Source organism: Musa acuminata, chromosome BXJ1-2 (genome assembly GCF_036884655.1).
Source record: "Musa acuminata AAA Group cultivar baxijiao chromosome BXJ1-2, Cavendish_Baxijiao_AAA, whole genome shotgun sequence".
NCBI lineage: Eukaryota > Viridiplantae > Streptophyta > Magnoliopsida > Zingiberales > Musaceae > Musa > Musa acuminata.
The window spans coordinates 19,532,403-19,553,185 of NC_088328.1; the positions used below are offsets into that span (position 1 = coordinate 19,532,403).

A 20,783-nucleotide genomic window follows, 5' to 3' on the forward strand; every position below is an offset into this window, starting at 1 on the left:
GAGCATTTTATACATCATTTAATAAAATAAAATAAAATATTATTTATTTAAATGTTTTAAATATATATTAATTTACTGACATTATATATTATATATGTGATGGGGGTTGATGATACGGTACCATATTTTTCTTTTATGAATGGTGATAATAAATTCATAATTAGGCTCTCAATATTGTTTTCTCAGTTGATGTGCGTTGATTGTATCTATAACATATTCGAAGCATTGTTGACCTTGTAACAAGCATGAACAATAACAAGTCCATTTACACCCAAAGGAAAGGAACCAAGAGTAGAGCAGATCCAACACTGAAGATTAGATTTGGAAGACAACTGAAAGCTGTGAGCATGGCCTCTCCCTCTCTTTCATACAATTAGGACTCGAATATGCACAAGGTGTGGCACACCAGAGAGTCCATTGGCCGAGTTCACTGCTCCAGAGCAAGCTGCTTATGTCGGTGGAGGTCGTTGAGGTACCTCGAAGAGGTGTAGTCGTCCATGTCGCAAGTATCGATCAATGGCGGTCTAGCAACCTTGTAATTGGATTCTTTTCCTATGATCTCCATCAGCCCCTCCTCACCTCGCAGAAGCCGAACCACCTGCACGCAGAACGGCACCGTCCTGTTTCACTCGGACTTAGGAGTAACAATGAGAAGGTTTGGCTCTCACCTCATTCATGGTTGGCCTCGAGGTTGAGAGGTGGTGAATGCACGCTGAGGCGACTTGCAGCGCGCGTGCCAGTTCCTTCGCATCGTAAGAATCTTCGAGAGAGGGGTCGACGAGCTGCTTCACGCTGTTCGCATCGAGCAGTGGTCTTGCCTGGTGCAAGCACAGAGCCTGTGATCATGTCTCAGGTGGCACGATGGCACAGAAAATATACTTCAGAAGAACCAGCAATTTTTCTGTGTATTCCCATCAAACATGTTGTCTACTTGTTTATGACTTGATTTTGACTAATAATTTCTTGATCACAACCAAGTTTCAGCATCCTTTGATCATCACCAGGTGTTAATGCATAGATTTGGTAGTGAACTTGCAACACAGATCAACCAGCAGCCTTAAAAAGGTGGAGAAGTATCAGTCATACCCATATCACCAAGCTTTGTCTCGAGGAATCAATCGCTCGCCTTCCTGTTATGAGCTCCAGCAGCAGCACCCCAAAGGCAAACACATCCGTCTTCTCATTCACCACTCCGTGCATGAAGTACTCCGGTGCCAAGTATCTAGACATCACGGTCGCACTGAACTTTAACAAGCACTCCAATTCAAGCTCAAGAAATGGACTTCAATTGATCTCACCCGAATGTGCCTTCGATGGGGAACACAACATGGTGATTCCATTTGTCTGGCAGCCACTTTGCAAGCCCGAAATCGGAGATCTGCGTGTTACAGAAAAAAATCCTCAAATATCGGTAGAGAAATGTAATTTGGAATGCAAGATAAGTAGAATATGTAGATCGACAAGAAAGAGACATAGAACAACTGTGTCTTAGATACTCTACTCGCTTGATGATGTTACAACTAAAAGATTTTACTGACTCTTAAAGCTACCAATCTTAATCGAAGCCGCCACACGACTCTCTTAGATACTGAAATGAGCACCTGAGGTTGGAAGTCTTCAGTTAAGAGTATGTTTGAGGCCTTGATATCTCTGTGGATTATGCGCCTTTGGCAGCCCTCGTGGAGGTAGCGCAGGCCTTCTGCAATGCCTGCGGCGATCTGAAACCTCACCCTCCAATCGAGAGCCTCCTTTGAACCTGGAGAACTGATGCCGTCTTCATCACTGGACTACAGAGTTTGCTGGTGAGAATTATGTTGCAAGAAGCAGCAGCAGCCTTACCATGGAGCAGAGAAGCCAAGCTTCCATGAGGGGAGAACTGCAGAACCAGGTGCAGACCCCCTTCCACGCTGAACCCCAGCAGCTGTGCAGCGTTAGGGTGGTTCACATGAGCAATGATTCCAAGCTCGGATAAGAAATCCCCTATCCTCTCCTCCTCGCTCTCCCTCTTTATCAGCCTCTTCACTGCCACAAGTTGGCCATCACCCAAACACCCTTTATAGACCTCTGCATGTCCTCCCTTGCCGACCAACTTGTCTATCAAAGAATTGAACGCAAATGATGAATCGGAAGAAGCCCAAATTAGTCATTGATGGCAGCCGGATGCAGAACGAAGGAGATGTTTACCTGGGCTGAACCCATCGGTGGCAGCTGCAAGCTCTTCGTAAGCGAAGCTCCTCCATGAAGGCCTGGCCATCTTGACCTCCACTACGATTCGTCCACTTTCGGTCCCATCCTTGCTGCTCCTGATCCTCTCCAAGGCCCTGCGCAAGCTCGATCTCCCGGTTGCTGGTGGAAACGTCGACAGCCTCGTCATCGACCTTTTCTTTCTCATTATGAACCCTGCAATCAGGTTGCGCCACTGCACGCTGTGGGACTCCAGTCTTGTCCCGCATGGGGCTATCGATCGGTCCACCGATGAAGTGTCGCTGCTGCTGCTGTTCCCATCGGATTCTGCACTTGATGTAGAGTCAAGCACGCCTCTGGGCGAGTTCTGGTCGGAGCCTTCGACGCTGTTGGCTTCGGACGCTACTATGGAGTTGTGATCGAGCGCAGCTCCATCGGGTGATCTCTGATCGGAGCCATCAACGCTGTTGTCTTCATTCTCTGCTTTGGAACTCTGTTCATTCTCCTCTGTTCCTGTAAGAATCAGCAATAAAAATATGATTTTTTTTCGTTGTTTATCATTAATCTGTCTCGGTTCAAACACCTTCCTTGATGATTCAATGCCGCAAAACAATGAAAGATGTCGAGTTGCCGATAGATAAAGTTCCAATAGTAAGGTTTATTCCTCTTGATCTTAGTGCAAGTTTTTGAAGATGTAATGATCATATCAAAATAGCATAATATCCGATCTTTGGAGACCAAAGCCACCGATAGATACTATGCTCCCCTGATCAAAATAACAGTAAAAAGAACAACAGGAAGATTTCATGACAATAAAAAGGGACTGATGCTATGATCTGAAGCTGACCTTTTACCGGAATCGAAGGATCCTTCTGCGCCTCCTTGGGAGAAAGCTGCTCTGCTGATTCCACAAGTACTGATGACGAATCAAGAACAAGAACCCAAAAGAACAAAATAGCACGAGGGGAAGCATACCTTCTACAGAGTTCGAATTACTCTTGGGGGCTTCTTCCTGATCAAGCTCTGGAGATTGAAGAAAATACTCGATCAACTTCATCAGTCAGAACATGGGAGTTAGCAGGTTGCAAGAAAGACAAGACAGATTTGAGCACCAGAATACCTTCCTTGGAAGTCATTGGGGTTCTTTTGGCTTCCCTGGTTGGTTGGGAAGTTTCAAACTTGGGTAAGAGGAAAAGAGTGGCTTGGAAGACGGTAGAAGAGGCCAAGGAATGAGGGGGAGAGAAAGTCTTGCTGGGAGTTGAAAGGAAAGAGAGAGAGAGAGAGAGGGAAGCTATTGTTTTCAAACACAGGAGGGCATCTCTTGTGTGTTGGTTATTCCTGGAGATGGAGTGCAGCACTGGGTGGTATCAAGCATGATAGAGGGGGAGAGAGAGAGAGAGAGAGAGAGAGGTTCTTAAAAGGCACAAAAGGGGGGTCAAGCTCCTGCAATGGAACTGGTGCTGTGTATCTGAACCAAGACATGTGATGTCTGCTTTTTGCCCAGGGACCCACCAGGAATGGGAACAGGAAGATATAGTTGGATATCCTCCTTAGATTGAGGTCTGCAGAGGTGATGTGGGAGATGCATGGTTGGGAAAAATTAGAATTTCTTTTGGCTGTGAGTTAATGAGTATATCCCATTGTAATAAACAAGATATGAGATGTTTTATTGAGAAATTAAAAATATATATTCATTCAATTTTCATTAGTCAATAATTCAATCATAAACATATTCATTTAATATTAAAAAAATATTTTTAATCATTTGTTTTCTCATTTTTTATTTCTAAATTATCTAAACCGTCAAAATGATCTGATCGAACTGATCTATCCTATATCAACTCCCACTAGATCCTCTCTGCTGCACCTGAGCTTGATTTCTTCCTGCTGCAGGCAGTAGATGGCAGGCACAGCCTGGGTCTCCTTCACCACCACACATGGGATGAAGCGTGAGAGAGGGAAAGCTTGAGCTGCTGCTCCATGTACATTTTCCATGGCAGGTCAAAGCAGAGCAGCACCGAGTTGCTGCGATCAAAGCAGAAGCACTGTAAAAAGCTTGTGTTTTTCTCGATATGTGGAAAAGTCTGAGCCAGTCACAGTAGCGTCTCATCCATCAGTCCATGACTTGTTGTTTCTCCCGGTAACTATTTCTTACAATCATACAGAACCGTAGTAAATACTCCTCCTATTTGTTCTTTTCAGTATGGTGTTGGGTTCATGTCTCAGTGGGTGAACTAATCCCCATCCTGATGATGCAGTTTTGGACGTCAAGAACACTGACCTCGGAAGCTTAAGGAGTTGCCGGTGCTTGATCTCGTACCAAGTCAAATGGATCTGTGACGTGCCCGGATTTGTCAAAGGCCACATCTCAACACGCAGACATCTAATCAACGTGTAGCTCGCTGGAGTGAGAGAGATTGGGCAGGTAATACCACTTGTACTACTGCACTTGGTGGATGAGAGGGCCCCTCCAGGAAGTCGTAGTAGGTTTGGTATTCCTAACCTCCGATCTGCATCAATCTTTTCTTCTTCTTCTTTAGCTTTAGCTTTCTGGTTGGGTCTTTAGCCAAGGAAGAAGAAGCTGAGAGCATGAGAACGTGGTGGTGGGATGGTTGGTCTGCGACACTAACCCGAGCCTGAGACAAGTTTGATTGACCTACTTTGACTTGCCAGAGCTGCTCCAAAGATCGAAAGGATAAAGAAGCGGAAGAAGAGTTCTGATTTGTTGTTATGTGACGCGATTTGTCGCGGAGATTTCGGCTCGTGAGGTGCTGTTGATACTTAACCCAAATTCCGCCGCAAAGTGAGGCGGAAGCTGACTTCCGAATCGTTGACCGTTTCCTAACGCAATCTACGGTGGATACGTTCCGCCGAAGCTTTTGCGGGGAGTTGAAGCTGAACGTGATATATAAATCGGAATCAACGGCATCGAAGCTTTTGCTAACACTTGAGGATGAGATATTACCTTTCCATTACATCTCATGGATATCAGTTTTACACAGGCTGCAATTGTAGGGAGATCTCAACTCATATGAGCTCCTTGCAGCAGTCATCAAGCATACATCATTACAAGGGCGAACTGAGAAAGAAACCACCTTAAGACAAGCATCTACTAACACTCTTCCCATCCATTCTATTGCATTCATTCATTTGTTCTTTGCAACTCAGTCTCGACATCCATATGGATGTTTCCAGTTGCTAACATCCAAAGTCCAACAGCACTTCCTGAAATTGATCAGCTGCAACCTGTTGAAGAATGCCAGAGAATCTGAAAATGATTGGACATGTGAGCTCCATAACTGAATAAAGATCCATAAATTGATCCGTGTAAGAGGTCGTGCTTGGGATCCATAGAACAAACCTATTGAGAATAATGGACAACAGGAAGATTATAATGCAATAGATATGGTGACACAATAAGCTACAGTTTGACTAAAGAGAGTCCTTCGAAAACACAATCTGAAAATTATATGCGACAAGAAAGTGTTGGTGGAAGAATCTTAGCATTTCGATGGACGCAATATGCAATAATTCAGTGGCTGAAACAAAGACGCGGAGAAAAGAAAGTTCAAAATGACTAAACCAAGTTGCAACATATAATTGAGAATGATGTATCTATTCATCCTTTGATCTCACCCGTATCAGAACCTAGGGGAGCTTGTGGGTATCCTCACTGGTGCAACTCCTGGCATGACTGCAGTACGCTTTTGCCGCAAGTAAATAACTGAACCACTTATAAGTAACAAGCCCACCATAATCACCTGTTGAAGCACAAAAGAGGGAAGGAGATTAGACGATTGCTAAACAGTTTACGAAGATGTCAGAATGGTTCACGACAGAAACTAATGTTGTACAACTGATTATTTTATAAATTGTGTAGAAGCCCCAGCATGTGGCAAGAATTAATCAAGAACATCCAAGTTCAACAGGAATGTCAAGCATATGGATCCTCAAATCAGCTTCTGACATGTAGAGGAACTCATTGAGTTTAGAGTCGCATTGCAAGAGCAAACAACAAAGTTCAATGAACCTCTTCACAAATAACTCTCGATTACCACTACTCCGCAGCCATGCTCATTGAACAATTTTTGAGGTACGAGAATGTAAATGACACAAGACATATAAATGCCACCAATGGCTTTCTATGCATCTTTGTCTATTCAAGTTTCAGATTACATTTTCAGCTAATTATAAGCTGAGAATTTAGATGTAGACACCAACAACAGAAGTTATCAACCGCAAACTAACAGATGGATTCTCAGGATTGACCATCACACAAGTTCTACGTCCTTCTAATCTCACTTTATGATATATCACTCTTCATTTATGCAGTGAGACCATTCTCTTTTGTATTATCTTCTTCATCATCTTCTATCATTTTGATTGTTCTTTCTTATACTAGCTTCATTTTGCATGGTTGGCCTCTTTTCTCTCTATGATTCTTTCTATAGTCAGGATAACTCCGTGAATAACTTCCAAGGCCTTGTGAGCTAAATGTTCATTTCCATTTGTATTATAATAACAAAAGATTCCATACAAAACCATATAAGAATCATATTGTCCTAAAACATTCAACAAAGATGCAAAAAAAATTCATGATAAAATTTATGGTGCCACTGTAACTATCATACCTCAAAACCAAGTACGGACAACTTCTCCTCACTATCAACTGGTACACAGCTCCTATAAGTAATATAGCTTTCTTCTTCATTCTCTGATTTTGACGAATCAGCCAACAGTTTCCTCCATTTATAGTTACTTATAGAGGTGATGATTTGTTTCTGCACTGCTGATGCATGTTCTTGGAGGAAGAAGAGCTTTCTTCGAGCTTTGATCCTGCTTGCCTCCCCCACACTATCTTTTATTTGTACACATTTCAAAGGCACTCGATAACCAGTTTCACTACATCGATATTTGTGATCACTCTGCATCAACCAATTTAGAGTTGGTGTAAGCAAAACAAAATAAAAAAATACCCAAGAAATTAGACGTTGCAAAGGAACTAAGGTGGGAAAAAGAAACTATATGAACAAGAGCAAAGGATTTTAGGAGGTGCCAGGTGCAAAATGAGATATAATGAATTAAGGGATCTAAAATGAGATCTGATAGTAACACATCCCTTCAGGGAGGCCATGATTACATATTGTAAAAAGCTAACAAAAAACAAATCTTTATGGTCGATTTGTTTTCATTCTGCTTCATACTGAATAAAGGTACCAAATTTTGCTACCAAAAGTCTTAGGTTTATTCTTTTTCTGGCTAGTGATTGAATGCCTAGGAAAATATGTACATCAGTGAATGCGTTGGTTGAATTTGTTCCATGTTCTACAAGTAATTAAGTAGACAATGGCAAGGTATCTGTGAACTAAAAGAAAAAGCAAGCACACCCAATTTCTTCATTTTCTAAACATCTTAGGAAGGAACGACTGGATGGGGGAGGAGGAGATAGAATTGGGGGAAGAAAACGACGGGCACCTACCTTCTCAGAGTACTGGCAAGGGAGGCAAGGGCCGACGGGAGAGCACCTGAAGGAGGCGTTCCCCTTGGCTTCATGAAAGCTGAGCAGCAACCGCGCTCCCCTAGCGCCTTCGGCGGCGTCGCCACCATCTCCGCCTCCTCGTCCTGTTCCTCCATCCACCGCTTCCCCGCGGGCCAACGGGATCGAACAGCAGAACGATGCCAAGGCCAAAAGCCCTAGCGCTGCCGCCGCGCTTCGAGATGCCATCCCTCCCCTCCTTCCCTCTCCCGATTCGCCGGCCCAATCCAACTCGGTGAGTTGCGTGTAGCGGCATGATCTTCGTGGTTATCGGATCCGGACCTCGCGCGGGTCGGATTCTATACTCACAGCACAACCATACAGCTTAACCAAAGCAGTAACACGTGAGCGGCACACAGCAATGACCGAGATTGCAATCACAAGCTGAGAGCACAGTCTAATAACATCTCCAGTGGCCCAATCAAATTCTATTTAATGCTTGAAAGAGACAAGGTATATTACAATCATGATCAAGTTAGTCTAAAAATGACAATCATAACCTAAGAAGAACACATTCTACATCAGAAGAGTAACTATTGACCAACTCACAAATTTACTTGATGCTTGGAAGGGATCAGATGAATTACTCTGAGGAACAAGAAGACTGAAGATTGCAATCATAACCTGAGAACACAGCAGAAGAGGTTCCGATGACCAAATCACAATTTATTACCTGAGGCTTCCACAAGCTCAGATGACGTAACACCGAAACCAGCAATGGAGTTTATTATACTCTACATTCAAGCACAGTCGAATCAAAAGTTGAGGTCAAATCCATTCTTTTGGGTTAATGCATGCATCAAGGAGTTTCCATTCTTCGCTGCCTTCTTCTGGTTGCTGCTGAATAAGATATTCAAGTAGAATGATTGATTTGAATTGGCGGAGAGAGAACAGAAACAAGTGGAGAAGCTCACATGACCATATTCCCACCGAGCTGTCAAGGGAAGGGAAACAAGAATGCTCTCGATTCTGCCTCCGGTCTGTAGTCCAAACATGGTGCCGCGATCATAAATCTTCAAGATGCACATTCTGTTAAGTTAAATGTCAAGCTAAAAGTAATCAATACATGCAATTCATTTCCCTCAGTAGTTACCAGATTGAATTCTACATAGCGTCCCCTTCGTAGCTGTTGCCACGCCTTGTGCTGCTCTGTGAAAGGGGTATTCTTGCGTCGTTCTATGATAGGTATATATGATGGAACAACAGATTTTGCACACTCTACAGATGGAACAAATCATTAAAGAAGTTTTGCCGAAGTTTGTCACAATTATCCCTCTCAAACTGACTCGATAGACAAGTCAACAATTAAAATACAGCTCTCCTTTCTAAATGATCCCTATAATTTTTATGACTTATTTATAAACAGAAATTTATTAATGAATCAACTTGTAGGATATGTGAAGCAGTATTCGGACATGTCCATGGAACTGCAATATAAAAAATAGGGCATATTTGTGTTCAGAATTACCAGTAGAGAAACCAAGAAGCAGTTCTTGATCATACTCATTAAGGTCATCAAAAAATATTCCGCCAAGTCCACGCCTTTCACCCCGATGCTGCAAATAGCATCAAACAGGGATTGAAAATTTCACATACTTTGTAATTTTGTATTTCTTAACTTTATTTCTGTAAATTGATAAAAATATATTATCTTGCTATAATATCCCACCAAGATCACAAAAACAGCTTCCGGATAAACCATGATCAGGGATACAACCCACATCCCTTGGAATGCAAATTGTATTAGCTACTTCATGCTACCAAGAATCCACAAGAAAAGAGTTGCCATTAATAGGAGGGCAACCTCACAAAGCCATCCTAAAACAAAACCTTGAGATTCTAGTGGCTGTTACTGAAATCATATTAAGGTCCATAAATCAACGCATAAATCTGATAAAATAATTTGGGTAATGTATCAAAGTCACAACCACTATTAGTCTAGAGTTAAACATTGAGCTTCCAGTGAGTAATGACTCGGATATATAGTCTGCAGCACCAAACAAAAAAGTTTAGCAAATAAGCTCAGTCAAAAAAAGCAAATCAGGAACAACCCTGTTGGATGATGAACAATCGAAGTCTAGAAGCTTTACCTTTATAAAAAAATAGTCATCACACCACTTCTTGAATCTGGGATAGAATCTTGGCTCAAATTTATCACATGCTTGCTTTTGAACCTAAAAGAGAATGATTTGTCAATCCAAAATGGAAAATCAATTCACACAAATGATTGTTCTAAAACATGGATTTTGGATTGCAAGCGACAGCAACATCTATTAAATAAGAACAACAAAAGAAAACCAAGCAACCATACAAATATCATAAGCTTCACACTTACCCTATGGAAATGCTTTGCATCCTCCTCAAAAATATAAGCAGGAGTCAAATCAGTGCCACCACCAAACCACCATTGCTTAGGTGCACCTGGGGCATCTGTAGCCAGAAGTTAGTATATGGCAAGAAAACAGGTACTTCAGAGAAAAGTAACAAAGAGAACTAATTGATTAAGGGAAAATGAGCTATATTTTAATAGTTCATGTTAATCAATTCACTTTGTAAATTATTAAAAAACTTAAACTCAGTCCATAGCCCGTGGCAAGTGCATACATTTGGCATCCCCAATAGTTTCCGTAACTCATCTGATCACAATGGTCTACAATCTACTGCATGGCAGTCAGAATTACCTTTATAAATACAGTCAAGCATCTTATCAGCAAATATATTTGGAATAGTGAAATACAGTCAATCAGCAGCAAACAATCAACAGCATGAACATTCCAATTAACAATGTTTTAGGGAATAGTGAAACAAATGTAGCATGCCATTTGTGTGCTCTCTCGTATGAAGTGTTCACTTGCAATTCTGTGGTGGTAGCAAAAATTGTGAGGATGTTCTATTTAAACTCCTCAGAATTTTTGAAGCAGGTCCAGCCTTATGGAGAGCCCAATGGCAGTAAAAGCATCATATAGACGAACCCAAATAGTTTCGACATTAGAGCTTCTTATAGCTATGAAACTAATGCAACAGTAATCTCCATCAATATTGATATTACCTCTAAAAATATGATCCTCCATTGATATTAATGCAACTAGTGATGAACACTAAAACCATTGTCTTTCACTTGGATTCAGCTAAATGGCTTCATTATTTTGGTCCATATGAGGTCTAGACTAATTCCACTTTTCTAAGCCAAAACTGTAGTTGGTTATGTCTATCTGTACATGGCCTCATGTAAAAGCCCAAATAACACAAAATGTTGACGTAATAGGTAGCAATTTTCAAGTACATGGTTGAAATCCAATGCTTGCTGTCGAATCGGCGATAAACTATAAAATTCTATATGACAGAAAATGTAATTTCCAAGGGTACCTTTCGGTGCATCAGTTTCAAAGTACCGATAGTTGAAATGCAATGTCGGGGCAAATGGATTCTTAGGATGTAAAACCTGCATACAGGAAGAATAGCTGCTTCAATAGAAGTCAAGACAGGAAAGTTGCTTTGTGTCGACATCCTACTCATTGTCGGTCGTACCAAAGTCGGCATATTTTGAAGGGATTGTAGCACGTACCGAACTGATCCCAGCAGCGAAGAACGGCACCGGCCCGGCGTTCACTGCAGAATCTCCACGGCCAGTTCCGGTCTTCCCCTTGGCAGCCTGGTAAGCCTCCGGCGGCATAACCCCATACACGACCGACACGTTCACCCCAGCCTTCTCCCAGACCGCTCCGTCCTGCAGCACCCGGCTGATCCCGCCGCCCCCGCCGGGCCTCGACCACACGTCCTCCCTGAACTTGCCCACACGGTCCGCGGCCTCGAGGGCGGCGCACACTTCGTCCTGGACCTCCCGTATCATTTTCTCGAATCGGACACGGATGGGGGCGGGGGACTCGGGGCCGTCGGCGGAGACGAGGCATGTGTCCGGCCTCTCGTTCTCGGGGGTCTCCTTGTCGACGTGGACAACGGCGCGGATGGGAAAGCGGCTAAGGAGTCGGGATCGAGCAGAAAGCGGTGCAGGGACGGGGCGGAGGGATAGGGTTCGATTGGGGACGGAGGATGGTGGTTTGAGCGGTTTGGCGATCGGTGCTAAGAGGAGAGAGGAGGAGACTACAGCGGCCGGCATTCCGTGTGCGTGTTAAGAGAGAGAGAGAGAGAGAGAGAGAGAGAGGATGGGAGTGGGTGAGCTTATAACAGGGAGGGGGATAGGGTCACCGCCGGCGGCCCCTGGTTTTGACAGGGAGGGAAAAGGAAGGAGGAGTGACAGGAAACCGTTGGCGAAGGTGACTTCGCTATGTGCGTTCGCAAAATCGTCAATATATATACATTTCAGGTCATTTGAATATAGCAATGGGTTTTCAAACCGGTATAAATAGAATCGACAAGAGCCGAATTAAATTAAATCGAAAAATTATTAGTAAGATAATTTGAATATTTTATTTTATTTTAAATAATTAAAAAAATAAATTTCAAATGGTTTGGTGAGTCAGTTCAATTTAATTGAACCGAGGCCAGAATTTTCAGTCGATAGATCAACATTCCGAAAACATTTATGTTGCAAATATTATTTTAAATATTAAAAAAACAAAATTAGATATAGAAGGAAGAGTGCATCCTATTGTCATCGGCTCGCATTTTGCAAAAGACACATAAGATGATAAATTTGTTATTAATATAATTGAGCTGGAAGATAAAGTCTTCTGAGCAAAATGTACATAATTCTAAAAGTATTAAATTATTATTTACCTCATCCGATGAGGAGAATGAGGAAAAAAATAAGAAGAAAAAGGGTTGTAAGTAAAGAGTGAAAATTATTAATAAAATTTTATTATCTCTTGGGATTCAAAATAATGACAATATAAGAATTAAAAAACTTGAACCATTTTCCGATTGAAGAACATATCAGGTCTTTGATGACACTTATATTGAACATGAGAACTACGTTTCAAAGAATAGGAAGAACTTGACATTTCGAATAAAAGAAGACCACTTAAGCGATAGCTCAAGTAATGATGATATAGAATGCCTCACAAGTAAATTTATAAAATTTATAAAATATAAAACTAAAAATAAAAATAAACTTAAAAAGGAAAAGTTATAAAAAAAAATAATATAGCATTTAAGGTGACTTTGGATGAAACGAGTACATCCAAAGACGAAGAGCAAACCGATTAAAATGAAGTGGCAAACTTCGCTTTGGTGACTCTCGACAATGAGGTAAACAACTCAAACAAAACTCCTTTACTTTATTTTGAAATTATTTGATGCTTTTTCATAAGTTATTTTTAAATTAGTTATAAAAAATTAAAAAAATTATAAAAATATATATCATTCTTCTTTTTTCTAGTGAAAAAAATTAAAAATTTGAGCTTGAAAAGGACATGTTAACTTCTAGTAGTAAGCATGAAAAGTTAGATTCACTTTAAAAAAAATATATACATTACTATAACAAACAAAATGATTTTGAATGTTTTATGTTCAATGAAATATGTTTCATGTTTTAATGATGTAATGAAAATATTAAAAGGTTTTGTATCATGCTTGATGATTTTATATTATGCATGAGGATTTGAAGTAATTGATGATTTGAAATCATATGGTTTGGAATTATGTGTTACACTTTTTGATCTTAATAATTTTTCTTGCTTTTTCGAGTTTAAACGATGATACATGTTTTGATTTGATATAAAAACTTGGGCATGCTTGTAAGAAACCAAATCACTTAAATTGAAACAACTAAAAAGAGAAAAATATTTTTCTTAAAATTTTTTTTCTCTATCTTATTGATTTATAAAAAAAAAAGATAGTGATGAATCTATTTGTATCATTTTTATGAATCTCTTAAAAGTGATTTGGGTGATTTGACAAATTGAATGAGTTGAAATAAATGATGATTTTTCTCTTGATTATAACTTATGATATTTTTTATATGAATCATCTTGATTTCTCGATATTTAATACATGAGATTTTTCTATGAATCAAAATCTTATTTTTAAACTTCTATGTTTTTTTTTTGTTAATTACTAAAAAAGAAGAATTATTTATATGAATCATTAATAATTGATCTTTCATCTTTCATGTCATGATTTTCATATGACACATTTGTATTTATGTGATACTTAGAGCATCGATCTAAGAAGTAAATGAATTACACCATTATAAAATTTTCATCTTTTTTCTTCTTGTTTAAAATGAAAAAGGAGAGAAAGAAAATCGCTAGCATCTCAAGAGATTGATAAATCTATTTATGTTATTTTGAATCTCTTAAAAATGATTTTAATGATCATATGATTTGAATCTAAATGAGATTTTTTCAATCGAATCATGAACCTTCTCTTGATTTGTTAGCTTGAGATTTTCTTTTATTCTCGTATGATTCTTGCATTTTGAGAAAATTTTCTATATGAATCATGTAATTTGGTATTCAAATAATCTTTGATATTATACCTTTCAAGTCATGATTTATTTATGATACTCCCTTATATTCATAAATTATATACCTCATCATATTTGATTTAAATTTATCTTTGTTATGATGCGAAAATTGATATAAGCGAAAAGAATTATAAAATTATATTCTTCCCTTCTTTTTGACAATGACAAAGGAGGAGATAATTTTTTTTTTCTAGCTTTCATGTTATAAAATGATGTAAAATTTTGCTAGATTGCGCTTTGTAAAGGAAGCAAAAAATTACACTTCTCAAAAGAGAAAAAAAAAATACTAGCTTGCATGATGATAAAACTTAAGATTATGTTGCAATGATTTAAAATTATATCTTAAAAAATTGACTAGATGCACTTCTTTTTGTCGATGATAAAGGGGGAGAATATACATTGATATTTTGATATCATAATGATGCATGCATTGTAATGATATGCATATAATGTATTGCATATATACATGATGAAATATTGTTTTGACTTGAATTCAAGGATCTATCAATATAGCATATTGAAAGGGGGAGTTAAGGTTAACTCTGTCATTAATTGATTGTCATAATAAAAAAAAGGGGAGATCGTTGAATCTCGGATTTTGATAATGAAATCAATTGATGAATTTGTGATCTAATCTGGATTTTGAGTGACGTAGGACTAGCTTCGATCAAGGAGAGGTAAATTGATTAAAGCATGAGGAATCGGACATTGTGCCGGAGTGAACATGTCATAAGATTGGATGTCGGGCCGGAGGATCGGTCTATGTGTCGGCAGAATACTTCGTGCCGTGAATTCAGGCATCGAGCCGAAAGATCGGACATTGCACCAAGGAGATTGGAAGTTGTGGGAGTAAACATGCCGATTGGGCAATATGTTGAAGGAGAGGACGATGCGCCGAAGGATCGGACAAGCGCCGGATGAACCAATGACATGCCGGACAAAGGATTCATTCTTTGTAATCATTTGTCTAAGATCGAAGTAGTTTAGGGGGCTAATTGAGTTAGATTTTGGTGTAATAATGCTAACTCAATTAGGGGTCAATTGGGCCTTAATTGGGACTGATTTGGGCTCATCGAGAGGCTTATTCAGTGACCTAAAAGTTTGGTCAGGCGGTGGCACTGCTAGAACAGGAAGTAGAACCGCTTGTGAGTTGGAAATCTCGAAAACTCGGTCTCCGAGGCTGTCAGGCAGTGGTACCGTCAGACTGGGCGATGGTACCACCGAGTGTTAGGCTGCAAGCGATGGTACCATGACACGGGAGTGTCTAATTTGCTACAATATGCTCATATGGACTTTGCTAATGATATGCTATTTTTTTCAGCCAATAATATTACCTCATAATCTTCAACTAAGCCCACTTAGATAAGACAACTCATCAGCATATTCGCTGCACAATGGTAAAGTTGTTTCAAGTTGCTTTTCTTCATGGCTAAGGAATGCATTAAAGGAGTTAGTTAGCAGTTGTAAACACTTAACTTCGAAATTCCCTATGCATGAAGGGTTATTTCATGCACTAGTATTTATTTTGGTATTTAGGGCTTAGAAAGGACTTTAGAAACTGAGGATATTGGCATAAGCTCTTTTGGAGTGCTCTCTTGAACTCTGTAACTCTTGGATGCGTCCTTGAGTAGTGAGTCTTTTGCTTATAGTTCTGTATCCTTATTTACTATCCTTTTGATGGTAATCTTTTTCTATTCCTTTGTGTTTTTAAACTTGGTGGGAAGCTATTTATCGTTTTTACTAAAGTTGCTTCATGAGTTCGCTCCTTTTCTGTATGGAAAACTCATTCCAGCAAATACGATTGTACTATCGACTTTTTTTTTGTGAGTTCGTTCATTTTCTATTTGAAAAAACTAAGTTATTAATTTTCTTTTGAAATCTATTCTACACCTTCCCTATTCTGCATCACCCTCGGTATCATACCATCAAGTGCAAGCCATGGTACCACCCATACCCTGAAATCTCGGGGATTTGAATTTTGGGCTCTAAATTTGAATCCATTTATGGTCTATAAATACCCCACTCTTTCTTGCTTAGAAAGGTAAGAAAGTGAGTTAAAAAAGGAGAAAGAATCCTTGAGTAAAAATTGTAATATCTTTTGAAGAGTAGAGTCTATCTTCCTAGTATTTAGAAAGTTCTTCTAAAGGGAGAAGAGAGATATATGTCTAAAAGAGATGTATAAAGGTTATCTCTTGAGCCTGTCAAAAAGAGAATAGAATTGTAAGAAGGTGGTTGGTTTTCGCCTATCAAAGGAAGACTGTCAGTGGATGTCAGTGGCCTCAACAGAAGAGGAATCGGGAGTGAATGTAGGTCACGATAATCGAACCACTATAAAACTTGGTTTGCATTTGTATTCTTTCTATTTACCTTCATTGCAAACTGCTTTACTTGCCTACTGCTTTCACTACATATATGAATGAGATTTTAAGTTATCTTTCCGATCCGGTTTTATCAAACGAAGAATTTTTAAAATCGATATTTTTATCTACTACACTAATTCACCCCCTCTCTTAGTGTCGACTCGATCCTAACAGTTAGTATCAAAGCCACGTTCTTTCTCGTTTGATTTAACACCCAAGAGAAATAACTTTTTTCGGCTTTTAAGAGAGTCATTCTATCATTCGACCTTCAATGTTCAATGAGACGGACTACGCATATTGGAAAACTCGGATGAGAGTTTTCTTGATTTTTTTATATTTCAATATATGGAATATCATTGAAAATAATTTTTAAAAGTCTTTTAATCCAATGAATGAATAGAATGATTTAAAATTTTTTCTTTGAATGCTAGAGATATGAATGCTCTATTTTGTACACCTTAGACAAAAATGAATTTAATCACGTTTTTATTTAAGAAACCACTTTCGATATTTGGCACACTCTTGAAACTACACACAAAGATATTAGTAGAGTAAAAGATTCTAAGATAAATCTTTTAATGCGTGATTTTGAATTATTTCGTATAAAATCAAGTGAAACCATCGGAGACATGTACACCCGTTTTAGGATGTCGTCAATGGTTTAAAAGCACTTGATAAAAGTTTTTTCAAATCTTGAACTTGTTAATAAAGTTTTACGATCTCTTTCTAAAAATTGGAATTCAAAAATAGCGGCAATACAAGAATGAAATGACTTGAACCATTTTCCGATTGAAGAACTTATCGGGTCTTTGATGACGTATGAAATTACTTGTATTGAATACGATAACTACCTTCTAAAGAATAGGAAGGACTTAACACTTCGAACAAAAGAAGACCACTTGAGTGACAGCTCAAGTAATGATGACATAAAACTCCAAATAAGTAAATTTATAAAATTTATAAAACATAAAATTAAGAATAAAAATGAACTTAAAAAGAAAAAGTTGTCCAAGAACAAAAAAACACTTAAAGTGACTTGGGACGAAACGAGTGCATCTGAAAATGAGCAAACCAATGAAGATGAAGATGAAGTAGCAAACTTCACTTTGGTGACTCTCGACAATGAGGTAAACAACTTAAACAAAACTCCTTTACTTTATTTTGAAATTACTTGATTCTTTTTCATGAGTTATTTTTAAATTAGTTAGTAAAAAAAATTATAAAAATATATATTATGTTTTTTTTCTAGTGATTTAAAAAAATTAAAAATTTGAGCATGAAAATGACATGTTAACTCCTAGTACTAAGCATGAAAAGTTAGATTCACTTAAAAAGAAAAATATATTACTATAACAAACAAAATGATTTTGAATGTCTTATATTCAATGAAATCATGATTGATATTCTAATGATGCAATGATGTAATAGAAATATTAAAATATTTGATATCATGCTTGATGATTTTATATTATGCATGAAGATTTGAAGTAATAATGATTTGAAATCATATATTTTGGAATCATGTGTTACACTTTTTGATATTTTTCTTATTTTTTCGAGTTTAAACGACGTGTTTTGATTTGACATAAAAACTTGGTCATGCTTGTAAAAAATCAAATCACTTAAATTGAAACAACTAAAAAGAGAAAAATATTTTTCTTAAAATTTTTTTTCTCTATCTTATTGATTTTTTAAAAAAGAGAGTGATGAATATATTTTTATCATTTTTATGAATATCTTAAAAGTGACTTTGTTGATTTGATAAATTGAATGAGTTAAAAATAAATAATGATTTTTCTCTTGATTATAATTTGTGATATTTTTATATAAATCCTCATCTTGATTTCTCGATATTTGATACATGAGAATTTTTTTTTAATCAAAATCTTGTTTTTGAATTCAAATGTTGCCTTTTGCTAATTACTAAAAAGGAGAATTATTTAGATGAATCATTTATAATTGATCTTTTTTTATCTTCCATCTTTCATTTTATGATTTTCGTATGACACCTTTGTATTTATGTGATGCTTAGAGCATTGATGTAAGGAGGAAATGAATTGCACCATTATAAAATTCTCCTCTTCTTCCTTCTTGTTTAAAATGAAAAAGGGGTGAAAGAAAATCGCTAGCATCTCAAGAGATTGATAAATTTATTTATGTCATTTTGAATCTCTTGAACATAATTTTGATAATTAGATGATTTGAATCTAAATGAGATTTTTCCAATCGAATTATGAACATTCTCTTGATTTCTTAACTTGAGATTTTCTTTTATTCTCGTATGATTCTTACATTTTGAGAAAATTTTCTATATGAATCATGTATTTTGGTATTCAATTAATCTTTGATATTATATCTTTCATGTCATGATTTATTTATGATACTCCATTGTATTCATAAATTATATACCTCATCATATTTGATTTAAATTTATCTTTGTCATGATGTAAATATTGATGTAAAGGGAAAAAAATTATAAAATTATATTCTTTCCTTCTTTTTGATAATGATAAAAGGGGAGATCAAATTTTTTGCTAGCTTGTATATTATAAAATGATATCAAATTTTGCTAGATTGTGCTTTGCAAAGGAAGCAAAAAATTACACTTATCAAAAGAGAAGAAAAAAAAATACTAGCTTGCATGATGATAAAACTTGAGATTATGTTGCAATGATTTAAAATTATATATCAATGTACTTTTCCTTTTTGTCGATGACAAAGAGGGAGAAGATATCATGATATGAGAATACATGGTAGGATGTAATATATATTGATATTTTGATACTATGATGATGCATGTATAATAATAATATGCATATAATGTGTTGCATATATACATGATGAAATATTGCTTTGACTTAAATTCAATTTGAATTTAAGGTTCTATCAATATAGCATATTGATAGGGGGATTTAAGGTTAACTCCGTCATCAATCGGTTGTCATTATCAAAAAAGGAAAGTTTGTTGAATCTCAGATTTTGATGATGAAATCAATTGATGAGTTTGTGATCTAATATGCGTTTTGAGTAACGCAGAACCAAGGTCTGCCATACCGAATCGTACCACCCGGTATCAATCCGACAGGCCAACGGTACGCAGATCGCCCGGTACCGGTCCGACCGTAGCAGTGCACTGTAGCACTATAATGCACTGTTGTAGTGTACTGTAGCGGTACAGTGCACTCAATGCACTGTAGCACTGCAACAGTACAGTTTACTATTGCAGTGCACTGTTATAGTAGCAGTACAGTGCACCAGTACACTATAGCAAAGCATTGTAGCATCGGTGCACCTGGGTGTACCGCTCGATACATCGTACCGTACCGGTATCAAGCCCAGGTCAAAATATCAGTACGATACGGTATTGCAAACCTTGCGCAGAACTAGCTTCGATCAAGGAGAGACAAATTAATTAAAGCATGAGGAATCAGATATCAGACCGAAGTGAACATGTCAGAAGATTTGACATCGGGCTGGAGGATCAGTCAATATGTCGATAGAATGATTCGTGTTGACTATAGAGAAAAGTAGTAATGGAAGAGAAGAAGGAAAAAAAATTGAAAGAAGAGAGAGGGTGAGAGAGGGCGGAGGAGGGAAGGACGAAGAAGGAGAGGAGGAGGCCTATGGGAGTAGGAGGAGGCAGTAGAGATGAAGTGGGAGGAGGAGGAGGTGGTGGGATAATTTATAAAAATTAAAGAGTAATCTAAAGTTTAATTAAATCAAATTAAAATGATTATGATTTAATTGGACTAATTTGGTCCAATTTATCTCAAAAAATAGTTTAATCATAAAAAATAAATCAAACATAGTCAAAGAATAATAATCACCATCTTTTTATAAATTAAATGAATATACTGTTTCTCAAAGCCTGAAAAAAAGCATCTTAGTAAAAATTAAATATGGGTGTGCTTGTTAAAAGACCATTATTACGGGTTTATTTCCAGTAAAATTACCCATATATATATATATCATGCAAAATTTGAATATATCTTAAGGTATGATAATATATCTTAATGGATATATATATATATATATATATATATATATATATATATATCCCTTAAGATATATTATCATATATATATATATAATATTGAAATTTACAAGCGCAAGTTTGCTATTGCACAGTTACAAAATAATTGATATATAAATACATTTTTAGGGTAAAATCATGAACTGTTATTTTTAAGTTTGGTTCTAATTTTATAGTTTTCAGCTACAAGCACATGGTGGACATTTAGAGATGGCAAGTTGCTGATACTATGTATGTATTTGT

General features: G+C 37.5%; 3 protein-coding genes across 12 annotated transcripts; all 3 read right to left on the reverse strand.

Moving 5' to 3' along the window:
• Positions 1 to 292: 292 nt before the first annotated feature.
• Positions 293 to 3,602, reverse strand: LOC135584951 (receptor-like cytosolic serine/threonine-protein kinase RBK1). Of its 7 annotated transcripts, none has more exons than XM_065089562.1 (10): positions 3,305 to 3,602; positions 3,160 to 3,207; positions 3,032 to 3,082; positions 2,185 to 2,697; positions 1,840 to 2,094; positions 1,602 to 1,756; positions 1,299 to 1,378; positions 1,087 to 1,222; positions 669 to 818; positions 293 to 598 (listed from the first exon to the last, which is right to left on the reverse strand). In XM_065089562.1, the coding sequence occupies exons 1-10, from the start codon at positions 3,318 to 3,320 to the stop codon at positions 428 to 430; spliced, it is 1,575 nt and encodes a 524-aa protein (XP_064945634.1). In that variant the 5' UTR covers positions 3,321 to 3,602; the 3' UTR covers positions 293 to 427. The 7 variants fall into 7 exon arrangements, with proteins under 7 accessions (XP_064945634.1, XP_064945629.1, XP_064945625.1 ...); XM_065089557.1 differs by having other exon boundaries at positions 3,032 to 3,085; XM_065089553.1 differs by having other exon boundaries at positions 669 to 836; positions 3,305 to 3,470.
• Positions 3,603 to 5,131: 1,529 nt separating this feature from the next.
• On the reverse strand, positions 5,132 to 8,057 carry LOC103970186 (uncharacterized). 3 transcript variants are annotated; one of them, XM_009383867.3, is made up of 4 exons: positions 7,664 to 8,057; positions 6,816 to 7,109; positions 5,821 to 5,945; positions 5,132 to 5,430 (listed from the first exon to the last, which is right to left on the reverse strand). In XM_009383867.3, the coding sequence occupies exons 1-3, from the start codon at positions 7,907 to 7,909 to the stop codon at positions 5,826 to 5,828; spliced, it is 660 nt and encodes a 219-aa protein (XP_009382142.2). In that variant the 5' UTR covers positions 7,910 to 8,057; the 3' UTR covers positions 5,132 to 5,430; positions 5,821 to 5,825. The 3 variants fall into 3 exon arrangements, with proteins under 3 accessions (XP_009382142.2, XP_064945668.1, XP_009382135.2); XM_065089596.1 differs by having other exon boundaries at positions 5,132 to 5,452; XM_009383860.3 differs by having other exon boundaries at positions 5,132 to 5,545.
• A 62-nt stretch (positions 8,058 to 8,119) lies between these two features.
• Positions 8,120 to 11,956, reverse strand: LOC103970201 (oxygen-dependent coproporphyrinogen-III oxidase, chloroplastic-like). 2 transcript variants are annotated; one of them, XM_009383880.3, is made up of 8 exons: positions 11,286 to 11,956; positions 11,087 to 11,162; positions 10,056 to 10,150; positions 9,811 to 9,894; positions 9,189 to 9,276; positions 8,814 to 8,938; positions 8,635 to 8,733; positions 8,120 to 8,560 (listed from the first exon to the last, which is right to left on the reverse strand). In XM_009383880.3, the coding sequence occupies exons 1-8, from the start codon at positions 11,835 to 11,837 to the stop codon at positions 8,489 to 8,491; spliced, it is 1,191 nt and encodes a 396-aa protein (XP_009382155.2). In that variant the 5' UTR covers positions 11,838 to 11,956; the 3' UTR covers positions 8,120 to 8,488. The 2 variants fall into 2 exon arrangements, with proteins under 2 accessions (XP_009382155.2, XP_009382163.2); XM_009383888.3 differs by having other exon boundaries at positions 8,123 to 8,557; positions 11,286 to 11,954.
• Positions 11,957 to 20,783: the final 8,827 nt, after the last annotated feature.

What these genes read in the sequence shown, in the direction of transcription:
- LOC135584951 (XM_065089536.1), bottom strand. Translation starts at nt 3,241, where the DNA reads ATGAAGTTGATCGAGTATTTTCTTCAATCTCCAGAGCTTGATCAGGAA. An exon ending in TCCTTCGATTCCGGTAAAAG is followed by an intron (nt 2,698 to 3,031) that starts GTCAGCTTCAGA and finishes TGATTCTTACAG; the next exon opens with GAACAGAGGAGAATGAACAG. An exon ending in CTTGGCTTCTCTGCTCCATG is followed by an intron (nt 1,757 to 1,839) that starts GTAAGGCTGCTG and finishes TCAGTTCTCCAG; the next exon opens with GTTCAAAGGAGGCTCTCGAT.
- LOC103970186 (XM_009383867.3), bottom strand. Translation starts at nt 7,909, where the DNA reads ATGGCATCTCGAAGCGCGGCGGCAGCGCTAGGGCTTTTGGCCTTGGCA. An exon ending in CTTGCCAGTACTCTGAGAAG is followed by an intron (nt 7,110 to 7,663) that starts GTAGGTGCCCGT and finishes TGGTTGATGCAG; the next exon opens with AGTGATCACAAATATCGATG. An exon ending in TGTCCGTACTTGGTTTTGAG is followed by an intron (nt 5,946 to 6,815) that starts GTATGATAGTTA and finishes GTGCTTCAACAG; the next exon opens with GTGATTATGGTGGGCTTGTT.
- LOC103970201 (XM_009383880.3), bottom strand. Translation starts at nt 11,837, where the DNA reads ATGCCGGCCGCTGTAGTCTCCTCCTCTCTCCTCTTAGCACCGATCGCC. An exon ending in ATGCAAAGCATTTCCATAGG is followed by an intron (nt 9,895 to 10,055) that starts GTAAGTGTGAAG and finishes ATTCTCTTTTAG; the next exon opens with GTTCAAAAGCAAGCATGTGA. An exon ending in GCTTCTTGGTTTCTCTACTG is followed by an intron (nt 8,939 to 9,188) that starts GTAATTCTGAAC and finishes TTCCATCTGTAG; the next exon opens with AGTGTGCAAAATCTGTTGTT.